This window comes from Sminthopsis crassicaudata, chromosome 1 (assembly GCF_048593235.1).
Source record: "Sminthopsis crassicaudata isolate SCR6 chromosome 1, ASM4859323v1, whole genome shotgun sequence".
In the NCBI taxonomy this organism is placed as follows: Eukaryota; Metazoa; Chordata; class Mammalia; order Dasyuromorphia; family Dasyuridae; genus Sminthopsis; species Sminthopsis crassicaudata.
In genome coordinates this window covers 431,662,640-431,676,747 of record NC_133617.1, presented here as the reverse complement: position 1 = coordinate 431,676,747, position 14,108 = coordinate 431,662,640, and the positions used below count along the sequence as shown (strand labels likewise).

General features: G+C 33.4%; 1 protein-coding gene across 4 annotated transcripts in view; it reads right to left on the bottom strand.

Moving 5' to 3' along the window:
* Positions 1 to 14,108, bottom strand: part of CLEC16A (C-type lectin domain containing 16A) — a 210,556-nt gene that overhangs the window by 169,680 nt on the left and 26,768 nt on the right. For all 4 annotated transcript variants that reach the window (XM_074280551.1, XM_074280550.1, XM_074280552.1 and 1 more), the window contains one exon: positions 13,175 to 13,288. In XM_074280551.1, the coding sequence (XP_074136652.1) occupies positions 13,175 to 13,288 (114 nt within the window). The remainder of the gene's footprint in view (positions 1 to 13,174; positions 13,289 to 14,108) is intronic.

The following is a 14,108-nucleotide window of genomic DNA, read 5'->3' as shown; positions in this document are numbered from 1 at the left end:
TAGATCAGATTAACAGCAAAATTAAAATATTTCTAAAAACATATTAAAGACTACACCATGTAGAGAGCTTCATAACAGAATATGGGCTATATGTTATGGGTCATGAAACTCATAGGGATTAATTTAAAAGATTCTATAAGTTGCTATAAACTCAATGATAATGTGATAGCATGATACATACATATATACATATATGTATGTATATGTATATGTATATATATGTATGTATTATTTAATAGAGACCAGTTGTAAAAATAAAGTATTTATGTATCTCACAAAGAGTAAATCATGTTAACATTAATGACTTGTGTGCTAAAAAGTGCATAAAAGTTGTCAAGAAGATAGTATGGGTGGGTATATATCAAAAAGATGTATGGCTAGAGTGAAAGATAACTAGTAGATAGTTCTGCTATATTGGTACTTAAATAATATCTGGGAACCTAAAGAAAGGTACTCACATTCTGAGTAGACCCCCATATGGAAGCTCTGTAAGAGAACATGGGGAGGCAGGTAGATGGCGCAGTGGATAGATCACCAACCTTGAATTCAGGAGGACCCGAGTTCAAATGTGATCTCAGACACTTAACACTTCCTAGCTATGTGACCCTGGGCAAGCCCCTTAACTCAGGGGGGGAAAAAAAAAAAGAAGAGAACGTGGGCAAGAGTCTTATGGTGTGAGAAAGCTCAGAGAAATCTAGATCTATCCCACTAGGAAGGTGGGAAGTAGTTACTACATAAATAATAATAAAAATAGCTGATATTTAAATAGCATTTTATGATTTGCAAAATGTTTTACATACACCACCTTACTTGATCATCCTTATAACCTTGTGAAGCAGGTAGTATTATCATCCTCATTTTATAGATTGGAGAACTGAGGCTAAGAGAGATTCAGTGACAGCAGGCAAATATCTGAGTAAGAACTCAAGGTTAGGTGTTCCAAACTTCTATCATCATTCTACCCAAGTAACCAGTAGCTTCTTGGGATCAAGAAGATCAGTACAATAGAAGTGACACAGAGGTGTCAAACTCTGGGCATAGTACATACAGCTAAATCAGACTAAAATGTAACTAAGAAGTAGTTAGTAAAATAAAAAATACAACACAAATAATGTTAATTTGTGGATTTTGAAGTCATTAGGTAATGAGAGGGATAGTTTCTAGTCAACTTTGATCCCATCACACTAAAACATTAGATTGTACTACCTGAAACAAAAATATAGACTAGCAGTTTGAAAACACAATTATCATGGAAAAGCTGAAAGAACTTTAGTCCTTAATATAGGGTTATAGATAGGATTTATAATCTTCTATGATGACGCCAATCTTAAAAAAAGAAACAGTACATCTTCTACAAAGTTAAATTATGTTTCAAATTTGACTTAACTCAAGGTGTCGGTTTCTTTTGCATAAATCCCCTTCTATCTATTCACCCAGAAACCAATCTAATTCAAGCCTTTGTCTCCTGACTTATTAGAACTTCTTAATTAGTCAACTTGCCTCTCTCTTCTCCATGCAGATGCCAAAGTGATTCTCGTAAAGCATGTATTGACCATATCACCTCCTTTTCCTTTCCCTCAAAGTAAGACCAAGAACAAAGGTCTCTACTTGGTATTTAAAACCCTCCAAAACAGGATTTCCATTTACTTTACCTATTTTATTATATATTACTCCCATCTGCACAGTACATTTCTGCCAAACTGGCATTCTTGCTTTTCTTATCTTGGTACTGTTGCACATGTCTGGGTGGAATGTACTCCCAACTCATCTCTGCCTCTCAGAATCCCTAGTGTCTTTCAAAGATCAACTTAATAATAATTGCCTTCTCTAGGAATCATTTTCTGATCCATCATTCTTCCCCTCAACTACTAATCCCTTCCCACAATTTATTTTGTATGTACATCTCTCTCAAGAGAATGTGAGTTCCTTGAAGGCAAGGATTTTTTTTTTCTGAATTTATATCTCCAGAGCTTAACACAATGCTTGGTACATAATGGGCACTTAATAAATGCATGCTGACTATCTGAATAATGTTTTATATTTTTAAAAAACATCCAAATTACAAGGTTAAAAATATAACAATCATTTAAACAAGTTGAACTAATCTATTAACAGACAAGTCACAAGCTTTTGTTCTTAAAAAGAAAATATATGACATGTTAATAGACAAATGTATGTAAGTGACCTGAATAAGTCACACAAAGTTGTTCATGCTTTTGATCTTGCCATCTTCTAAAAAGGCATCAAATCTCCATGTTCAAAAATTTCAAAATCCCCTTATTCATCCAAAATTTATTGGCTTTTTACTTCTTCCTTAGCCCAACCTTTCAAAAGTCTATTATTCATCCTCACTGGGACTTCTAATCCCTTGGCCTTTCAATGCTTTCCCATCTTTCTCCCTTGCATTAACCATTCTTTCCTCTTTTCCCCATCTTCACCCTCTGGTGAACCAATTCAACTCTATATATAATTTTCTTTTTTTGAATCCCTCTCCCTTATCCATCACCAATTAAGCTTTGCCAAACCTCAGCCTTTGATCACTTCTACTGTGTGCTGTCTTTACTCCAACACAAATACTAATGAATGAATGATGAAAAAAAGCACAGCCATTCTGACTAGATTCACTAAACATTATCTCAACTAGGCCTTCACTGTTACTGATCATTACATTATAGCTCCCTTACTAACTCACTATCCCTAGCTCCACAATGGCTTTTCCAAGCTTTTTCATCCTTTTTCTTTTCTCCCCCAGCTCCCTCTTCCCCATCCCCCAGCTCTCAAATTAATACCTTTGTGAACTTTGACATCATGAAACCTCTCTGGGCCTCAATTTCTCATCTGGAAAATGAGACAGTTGAAGTAGTTTCTAGTTCTAGATTTATGGTCTCATAACACATACACAAAGTCTTCTCTTCTTCAGGCCAAACATCTGAAATGCCTTCAGCCAATCCCTATGCAGCGTAGCTTTGAATCCCTTAAACATTCTGGTTCACCCTCTGATATGGTATAGCTTTAGTACCAAGCCTTTAACTGATTCATCAATTGAGAAATGTTCTCATCTGATTAATATATTAAGGTATATCATCTTGCCACTTTCTTTAAGTGGCATGGGGTAAATGATTGACCAATTTAGTGATCCTGACCCTTATACTACAATGCAATGTCCAGAAAGAAATGATATTCCAGAAATGTTTTGACCTACACAAGTTATAGCAGGACTCTTAATAGACTCCTTTGTTCTATATACACTGACTCTAGTAATGCAGCCTAAGAATACATTCACTTTTTAAGTTGTTAGTATAACATTCAGAACCTGAAGATTACTGAAAATTCTAGGTCTTTTTTATATAAACTGCTACCTAGTCCCATCAACCCTAATCATAAGAATTGTTAGTTTTCACAGATTAAGTGCAAGCCTTTATGTTTATCTCTATTAAATTTCATGTTCTTAAATTCAGCTTGTTATCCTGAATCACATTCTCCATGTCTGGAGTCCATTCCCTTTGTTTTCATTTCTAACAAATAAAATCCTTTTTTTCTTCAAATCTAGCTCAGTAAAGCCTTTTCAGTGAAACTTTCACTAATTTGCAATAGAAACTTATCACTCCTTTCTCAGATTTCTCTAAAGCAGTATGATCTTGCTTCTTTTCATTCTTTACCTTGCATTGTACTTAATTGGAGAATGCTTTTTCCTTACATTAATGTTGAAGGCAATCCTTGATAGCAGTATCTGGTGTAGAATCAGAAGAATAAAGCAAAAATCCCAGTTTCCTCACTTATCAGTGAGATAAGAAACTGTGGGCATCTACACTCCTAAGGCTTCATTTTTCTGTTCTGTAAAACATGGAATGTCTCCAAAGGATTACTGTTAAGAAAGCACTTTAAAGTAAATGAACAAATCACTCGACAAGCATTTACTAAGGATATATTTTGTGCTTGGCACTGTGCTAAGTGCCCAGGGATACAAAGAAAGGCAAAAAACAAGTCTTGTCTTCAAGGAGCTCAGATTCTAATTATAGATAAAATAGGCAATTAACTATGCATACAAGATACATACAGAGTAGATGGAAAGAAATCTCAGAAAGAATGTGGTCTATGATATTGGCCTTCTTGCTGTTTTTAGCACATACCACTTTTTCACCTGACTTGGCCTTTTCATTGGCTGTTCATTCTCTCTGGAATGTTGCCCTTCTTCACCTGTATTTCTTGGATTCCTTGGCCACTTCAGGATTCTGTTTCAATATTATCTTCTGCCATGCCCATCCCTCCCTTGCTAGTTGTTACTAGAATCTCTCCTCAGAGACTTTCCTTCTATCACTTCTCATTCTGTATAAGTCTCATATTTAAAGAGTTGTTTTTAGGGGAATTCTTGGAGGGCAGGATTTGGGTTTTGGGTTTGTATGTTTTGCTTTATTCTGTGTTCCCTATTGTCTCACACTGCCTTGCAGGGAAAACCCTTAATAAATGTTTGTTGATTGAGTAAAGTAGGATATATTTTATATTAACATAATTGCTTTCTCCCTGTCCTCCCCATAGGAATGTGAGTTGCTCAAGGACTGGGACAGACCCCTGTCCACCTTGCTAGTTCTCCTATATATTACTTCCTTTAATACATGCTGTGATCTAGTGACTCTGGCCTCCTTGTTATTTCCTCAATCTTTGTGCCTTCTTTTTGAGACCACCTATAATTAATCATGCATCTATTTTGTTTGAATGTAGTTGTTTGTATATTGTTTTCCTTATTCACAATTGTGCTCATTGCTTTTTTTGTTTTTGTCTTTCTTTGTATCTCCAGTGCTGAGCACAGTACCTGGCACACAGCAGGTACTTAATAAGTGCTAGCTGATTGATGAGATCATCACAGGACAGAACAGTTCAAGGCACATAATATTAAGCACCAAATAATTCCTTGCTGACTGAATACAGGAGTTCAAATAGTTTTGAATCTCTGATTATATTGGATCTCCATAGCTGCCGAGAACAGCTAAGTGGCACAGTGGATAGAAATTCATCTTCACGAGCTCAAATTTAGACTCAGACACATTCTAATTTTCTGCCTTAGTTCCTCATTTCTAAAATGAACTGAAGAAGTAAATGGCAAACCATTCCAGTATCTTCTCCAAAAACTAAAAAAAGAAACCTACTAAAAATGAGGTTACAAAGAGTTGGACACAACTGAAAAAACAGAACAATATATACCTATTTTACAATTAGGATACTCTTTAGTATCATCCCTTTAGATTAAAATTTTTATCTAGATTAAAATGCAAATAAATCTGAAGCATAAAATAAACCAGTCTTCAGCTATATATATCTCAATGTGAAAAGAGAATATTACATCTGATGTTGATCTTTACATCTTTTCCCTAGCAATACCCAAAGAATAGAGGCAGGCTTTAAAGAAAGTACAATCTTTTAACACCAAAGATAATGCCTAGAAGTAAACTAAGCAATTTTGAAATTCACTGTGGCCACAAGTTAATGTTCACTAAAGTTCTATTTAAATCTATTAAAACAGAAAATATAAATTACAACTCATGCTGAACTAGTGAAACATGCAATAGGATTAACTCTCTTCTCAAAAAGGAAATTGTCTTAAAATCCCTTTAAGGTTGCCTAATATAATATAATATTATAAGTGTCCTCAAGGAAACTACGACCAGTTAACTTGTAATTTGTACTTATAAAATATTCATGCTTTTAAAATACTGTTATCACTTATGTTAAATGACAAATCTATAAATGATGCTAAAGATTTGTGAGAACTAAATGGAAACATTATTTTCTCAATAAGCAATTTCCTTCCCAGGAGACTTATTATATTTCAATAAAGGTCTTACTAAGGGAAAGTTAACAGTTGCATACACTACCTTCCCAAAACATAGGAAGTTAGAAAATTTCAGGATTTAGGAACTTATATGTTCAATGCATACAGTATAGTACAGAGTATGCTACAGAACTTAAATACTTTATGACTGATATATTCTTGGATTAGTATTAGTATTTTTTCAATATTAATAACAAACAAGAACAATAGCTAATACACAAACACACATATAGTGCCAACTTAATGTCTTAAGCACTTTACAAATATTATCTCATTTGATCTTCAGAACAATTCTGGAAGGTAAGATATATTACAGATAATATAACTGAAGTAAACAGAAGTTAAATGACTTGCTCAGGGTTACACAGCTTATAAGTGTCCAAAGTTAAGTTTGAACTCAGGTCTTCCTGATTCCAGGCCTTATGCTCTTTCCACTGTGCCATCTAGCCTTCCCTAAAACCTAAGTAATCTCAGTTTTTAACAAATCAAGAATGCAGAGAGCTTTCTAAATCAACACGTTTGTTTATATACAATTGCCCAATATTTGTTCTTTAGACCTTTGTATAATTAAGTCGGCATACAACATGGAAAGACACCGTATTTTCAGCCAAGACACACATTATCACATTATTCAAAATTAATCATGAGCAAAGCATTATAAGATAAACCAAAATAAAAACAATGATACTGACTTGAATGGCTTTAAAACCTACAATGAATTGTGGGTACATGATGTAATCACTGAAAAGTATACATATTTCATTCCAGAATGAAATTATCAGTAGGTATATAAGAGACTGAATAAACTAGCATATGTATAAGGATGTATTTGTTTTATGCCAAATCTTAATATGATTCTTGAACTAAAGCCCAAAAGTATATCCAGAATGCAAAATGCCAGCAAAGGGATCCGATAATGCAACTTAAGCTAATGTGAAAAATAAAACCTAAACAGGTGCTGCAATTGACATGAAAATGGCACTCCTCTAAGGGAATAAGTTACAAATCAATGATTACTATAATGGTAAAGATATAAATATGATAAACTTTCATCTATCTGAAAATCCAAATAAGAAAGCTCAAATAATCAAGTACCTCATCAAAGAATGCTCCAAATCACTAATAAAAATATAAATTAAAGCAGTTCTGCAATAACACCTATCATCAGACTGGCAAAGATGATTAAAAAGTCAGTTACTGGAAAGGATGTAGGAGAACAGGCACACTAATGTACTGTTAGCGGATCTGTGAATTGTTCCAATCACTCTGCAAAACAACTTGGAACTACACCCAAAAGGCACAAAACACCATATACTCTGACTCCATGCTATGACTATAAGGCATATATCTCAAGGGGAAGAGGGAAAGCAGTCAGATACACAAAAACATTTGTAGTAGGACTTTTTGTTGTAGTAAAGAACTGAAAACAAAGTATACTTTGCATCAAAAATGTATCAGAAGAATTCAGTGAAACTCAGAAAAATCTGAATGAATTGACAGAATAAAATAGTAAAACAGGAGAATATACAGAATGACCACAAGATGAATGAAAAAAAATTTTTTATTTAGTACTTACTACATGGGCAAAACACTGTACTAAGTGCTGAACATAAAAATAGGGGGGGAAAAGTTTCTATTCACAAACACATCTTAATAAGGGAAACATTACATATTAAAGATGTCAAGTCAGTCAAATGTTAAGGTCCCATGGTTCTTAAGATGCAATATCAAAATGAATGATAATGCCTCTTCTTTAATTTTTTGTGTGTTTATTTTGTGAAGACTAGCTTAGCTATATACAGAGAAGCTTATTACCAACTTGGCAAGAAGGTGATAATTTTTCTGGCCACAGCAATTCTCAGAGACCATCTGGTAAGTTGTACAGGTTTGTTTTCTCTCCAGAGGAGAATACTACTGAAAAATCAAGAGATTTCCTATGTATCTATATAAAGTACACTTCTGTTAAGAACTGCATTATGCATTGTTGATGGAGTTGTGAAATGATCCAACCATTCTGGAGAGCAATTTGGAACTATGCCCAAACAGCTATAAAACTGTGCATACCCTTCAATATAATAGTGTCTCTACTGGGCCTGTATCCCAAAGAGGTCATAAAAGAGGGAAAAGGACCGATGTACAAAAATGTTTGTGGCAGCCCTTTTTATCATGGGCAAGAAACTGGAAACTGAGTGGATGCCCATGAATTGGAGAATGGCTGAATAAATTATGGTATATGTATATAGAATGTTATGGAAGATTACTATTCTATAAGAAATAATCAGCAGGATGATTTCAGAAAGGCCTGGAGAGACTTACATGAATTGATACTAAGTGAAATGAGTAGAACCAGGAGATCATTGTACACAGCAACAAGATTATGTGATGATCAACTATGATGGACTTGGCTTTTTTCAACAATGAGGTAATTCAAGGAAATTCCAATAAACTTGTGATAGAAAATGCCATCCATATCCAGACAGAGCATTAAGAAGATTAAATGTAGATCAAAGCATAGTATTTTTGCCTTTTTTTAACGTGATTGTTATTTGTTTGCTTGTTTTTTTTCTTTTCCTCTGTTTTTTTCCTTTTTGATCTGATTTGTTTTGTTGTCGTTCAGTATGGCAAATATGGAAATAATGGTTAGAAGAACTGCACATCAGATTGCTTGCTGCTTTGGAAAAGGGAGTAAGGTGTAGAAGAAAAATTTGGAACGCAAGATTTTTTTGAAAGTGAATGCCGGAAACTATCTTTTGCATGTATTTGGAAAAATGAAATATCATTAAAAATTATATTATGTTCTAATTATTCAAGAATATAGCCTTTCAAATAATGTGCATTATTAATGCTCAGTTAATAGGAATAGGGAATATACCTGTGATTTCACTGGTATACAAAATTCCCAGATAAAGAAACTCCCTCTACAAATGCAAGTTGGCACCTTCTCTCAATTTATAAACCAAAAAAAGTTGCGTAGAGTCTGAAAAATTAAATGACTCACTCAGGATCATATAGCCAGTATATATTGGACATAGGACTTGAACACAAGACTTTTTCTATTCACTATGCTAAATTTATCTGATGAACCACAAAATTCTTTCCTTAACTATTTAACCACAGCAACCATTAAAAATAGTTTAACTTTTCTTGATGTATAAAATGATGGTGTAGGGTCAGATGATCTCTAAGTACCTGGAGAAAAAAAAATTGTTTCATTCTTTGTCAATGCCTAGAACAATGCCTAGCACAAAGAAGATGCTTAATAAATGCTTGTTGACTTAGTGGATCTGCATCAGTAGAGGGAGTTTTCTTACTGAAGGCTCTCTATGACAATAAAATCACAATTCTATACTAAAAATATACACACAACAAAATTAATTATAGCTAGCAATTACAAAGCACTTTAAAATTGGCACTATGACAATATTTCATTTGATCTTTACAAAAATCTTAAAAAACGGGAGCTATGATTATCCCCATTTTGAGGAAACTAAAGGTTAGAGAGATTAAATAACTTGTTCAGTTGTGACTATCTGAGGGAGGATCTGAATTCTGCTCTAATTATAAGACATACTGTCTATTATAGAAGGAGCATTTCTTCCTTTTTAAGGGGAAAAAAAAAAGATAACTATAAGGATTTTCTAAATGAAAACCTATTGTATTGTTAATTAAATAGCCCAGAATTTGAAGAAGCTTACACTGTGATTTTATTTTTTTTATTTTACTAAACACTGTTACTTAACCACTTAATACACTGAATGCTTCAGGAGATAACTGCATTATGGAGCTATAATTCCACTGAGGGAATACTGTGATAAACCACAATAACCATGTGAAAATGGAAAACACAAATTAAGTTCTAATCTTTATGGAAACATTTTACAACCTACCAATTAAGGAACTTGATTTATGGATGTCTATTTTTTTTCCCACTCCTCAATCACTACCTCCCAGAAGCCTATTATTCCTTTCAGAATCAAAGATATACATTCTTAAGACCATCATTAATTCCTAGTTTATACATGAGGTTAGGGTTATGCTAGAATACATAGTGAAATTATAATCATGATTTGAAGTTGATGTTTTGATATATAAAAGAAATATTTAATGTTAGATTTAAATCACATATATTAAAAAGACAGTATTATAGCATCCAAGCCTGAGAAACACAAAACAAATTAGTAGTATTTTAAATTAGCAAACATGTAAGTTAAGAAAAGCAAGTAACCTATTTATCCTTAGAATACCCATATGAGAATTCTATAACAGAAAAAATTATCAATAATATTAAGTCTTCTTATATAGAGGATAAATGATTTACAGTACCTATCATCTAGTGACCACCGTAAGGACCACTAAGTCCTAGACTTGAGCCAGTGAGTTTCCCAGAAGTGTCTAACTGTTCATATTGTTGTAATCGACCCTTTCAATTAATCTGTGTTTAGCAAATGTCTGCTATGGACTTAGCCCTCTGATATTGTCCTTTCCCCCCCAAATCACTAAATCTTCTATGCTTCACATTAAATACTCTTAATCCCTTTAAGTGATTCTTATGAGGCATGGTCTATATTCCTATCATAATCCTAATCATTGCTTGGAAACCATGTTGCCTCTGAGATAAAGAAAACCCTGTATGTTCAACAGAAATTTCCAAATTCTTTCAAATTTTGAGAGTTTACCTCTAAAGGAGTTTCGGGATTCCTGCTTAGCCTTTCTCCTATCAAAACTGTTATGAGGCTTCTCAATCTCTTGTTTTAAATCAAAATACATTAATTTAGTTCTGGGGATCAAGGATAAAACATCTCAAGATAACTGAAGAGAACCATATTTAACAAAAAGTAGTTATGCAAATCCTATAACAAAAAAATCTATTTTCATTCGGTATAAGTAACAAACTAATATTAGCTCCAGGCTTAGAGATCTTATACTGTATTTCCTTAAACTAGAAGCCACTATTTTGCTTTTGCAAGACTAGAATAGTAAAAGTTATCCTAACTCATATATCTCCACTTCTAGCCAACATATTTTGACATAAATTTCTATTGTTCATGTATCTTACTAAACTGCTATATTTGAATTCAATGCTCAATTACATGTTGTTTAAATAATTTCTCTCTGCTCAATTTTGGTTTTATTTTGTGAAAGGTCTGCTGGTAACATGAAACAGTACCAGTAATTTATTTACATGTTACGGGAAGGAGAAAGTAGGTTAAAAAAGACCAAGAGACTTAAAACAAGTGTGATAAAACCCCATCAGACTGGTACAGGAAATAAAAGAAGGCAATTCTCACTCATCAGGAAGAAAGGTAACCTTGCCATGACTACTGTCAAACAAGTTATACTACATTTATCTTCTTCCCAAATTTAAACTGTGGTCATCAGAAGACCAACATGTGACTTCAAATTCAAATATCAGGATAAGTTAGATGACACTCACTCTAACAACAAATTTTTTCACATTCAGGTCAAGTCTCATTTTCAGTTTATTGAATAAGAAGTGGGGAGTTAAATACAAGTGCTCAACAAGAGGAGGAGATTATTTAAGTAAAAAAAAAATCTAACAGTAATATCTCTGTTACACTCCTTTCAAGATCCTTCATCTTAGAAAGTTTGGCTGAAGTATGTATCACATATGTGGAAGGTTGCAAGAACTTTTTTTACTTATCCCTTGCTGAATTAGCAAACCAGTACACCATATTATTGTGATTTCCTGTTTAACTTATTAAGATATCACATCTTCCGGGGCAGCTAGGTGGCGGAGTGGATAGAGCACCAGCCCTGAATTCAGGAGGACTGGAGTTCAAATCTGTTCTCAGACACTTAACACTTCCTGGCTGTGTGACCCTGGGCAAGTCACTTAACCCCAGCCTCAGGGGGAAAAAAAAAAGATATCACATCTTCCAAGAGTTTTCTTCATCCTATAAAATTAACCATTGAAATGGGCACTGAATACAAGTGCAATCTTTCATGGAACATTAATGATGTCTATTTTTAAGTTGTTTTGCAAACATAAAATGGCATTCCTAGATACAAAGATTCTATTTTATAAAATTCATTTTTGTACTGTTGAAGTCTTCTGTATTATCAGTAGTAGACTTGCAAATACTTTTTCTGTCTGGAGTGAAAAGAGTTTACAAACACCTGATTTGTCACCGAAAAGTCACGTTAGGTACCAATGTTTAGTATTCACTCATTAATTCAATTCAATTAAATATTTATCAGAGATCTCCATAAGGCATTTGCAGAAGAGTACTCATTTTATTCCTAAATTTTCAGGAATAAGTATTTCCTTAATACTTGAGAAGCTGAAGAAAACATAAAAAACAACCCCCCCAAAAAATCATAAACTCTCAGATTTTAAAGACTTGATTCAAGTTATCTCCAGGGTGAGTAGGTAGCTCAGGAGAAATATACTCTAGTACATCTCTGCCAATTAATTATCTAGGCTCTATTTAAAGACCTTTAGTGATGGAGAGCTCACTCTCTCTTTCCTAGCAGCCCATTTTATTTACACAGATTTAATTTTTCAAAAGTTTTTTTTAATACTGAAATGCATCTCTCTGAAACTTCTATCAAGTGCATCTAGTCCTTTCATCTAGAGTTTATTCAAACAAGTCTAATCTGTCTTCCATATCACAGCTCTTTAAATACCTAAACACAACTATCCTTTTGCTTCAAAGTTAACATACTCAGCTCCCTCAAATAATTCTTACATGACATAGGTTTCAGTGCTCTGTCCATTCTAGAGAGAGATCACCAATCTCCTCTTGTGCCCATTTGATTTTGCTAATTCTGCAAAGAATGATTACAGAAATTTTGAAGACTTTAATATTTTCCTTCATCACAACATGTTTCAGATAAATTAATTCCAACAGTTCAGATACGTTAGGATACAAAGAAGTTGTATTGAGCCTGCCAAATATTTTAAGATAACATCTTAATCAGGTATTTGGACATGGCTTAAAAAACAACAATAACCACCCTCAATATGTGATAAGCAACCCTTTTCACTCCAGACATAAAAAAATATTTGCAAGTCTACTAGTGGTTAATACAGAAGACCTCAGCAGTACAAAAATGGATTTTATAAAATAGAATCTTTGTATCTAGGAATGCCATTTTGTATTTCCAAAGCAACTTAAATGAAGCACATGATCATTTAAGGATGTCTGTGTATTGCTTTTAAGAGAATAAATGGGCCATCTGGATAACAAGGTTCAGGCAAGTTCAAGGTTATACAAACAAAATACCTATTTTGACCTTACCAAAAAAAAAAAAAAAAAAAAAAAAAAAATTTAGGTATTTTTTCATTAATGTAGTCAAAGTACATTATGAAAGTTAAAGACTTACAGAACTTCTCTGAATATCTTGTTCGGACCTACAACAGAACACGGAGAGATCCCCATTCAGAATGACTTCAGCTAATGAGTTCACCAGTGGTGCATAGTGTATAATTAGGAAAACCTAACGAAAAAGAGAAATGATATATTAGAATGTGGCATTTGCAAATATATTTCTCTTTATTGAATTGATAAAATAATTTCATTTGGGCAAAGCCAAAATCTTAGAAATGTAAGGAGCTTAGATATCTTTTTTTCCCCCAATCCCATATTAGAGAAGCAAAAGCAACTTGCTCAAGAATTATTTAATATCTAAGGCTTATGGGAGTATTATTTTCATTGAAAAGAACTAGAAAACTGTCTACAAGTTGAAGAATGGCTGGATAAATCATATAACAGAATTACCCAATTACAATTATAAATAAGAATTTTTAAAATTTGAAAAAGGCAGTGTAGAGATACACATTAATTGTTAAAAGAAGGAAACAAGAAAATAGAACCAGAAAAGTAATATATATGCTGAATTCAATCAGGAAGGAAGGAGAAAAACAGAAAAAAAAAAAACCAAAAAAAAAAAAAAAAAAAAACCCCAAAGACTTCTTAAATTCTCCCCTACCAGCAGAACATAGATGTTTTAGTATTTGCCATTTTGTAGTCCTTAACAGTCAACAAGGATTAAGTATTAAGTAGTTCTCATATGCAACACATTGTGATAATAGCTAGAATTACAAAGAAAGGCAAAAATAACTTCTGCCCTTAAAAGAGTTTCCCTTTTAATAAGGGTAACAAACGTGTGTGTAAATAGCTAGACAGATACAAGCTATATTCGAGTAAAAGGAAGGCAGTCTGAGGGAAGGCATTTGTCACTGGAAAAAATGGGAGAGGCTTCTTGTGGAAAGTGAAATTTGAGTGAATCCTGAAAGAAGCCAGAGAAAGTAAGAGGC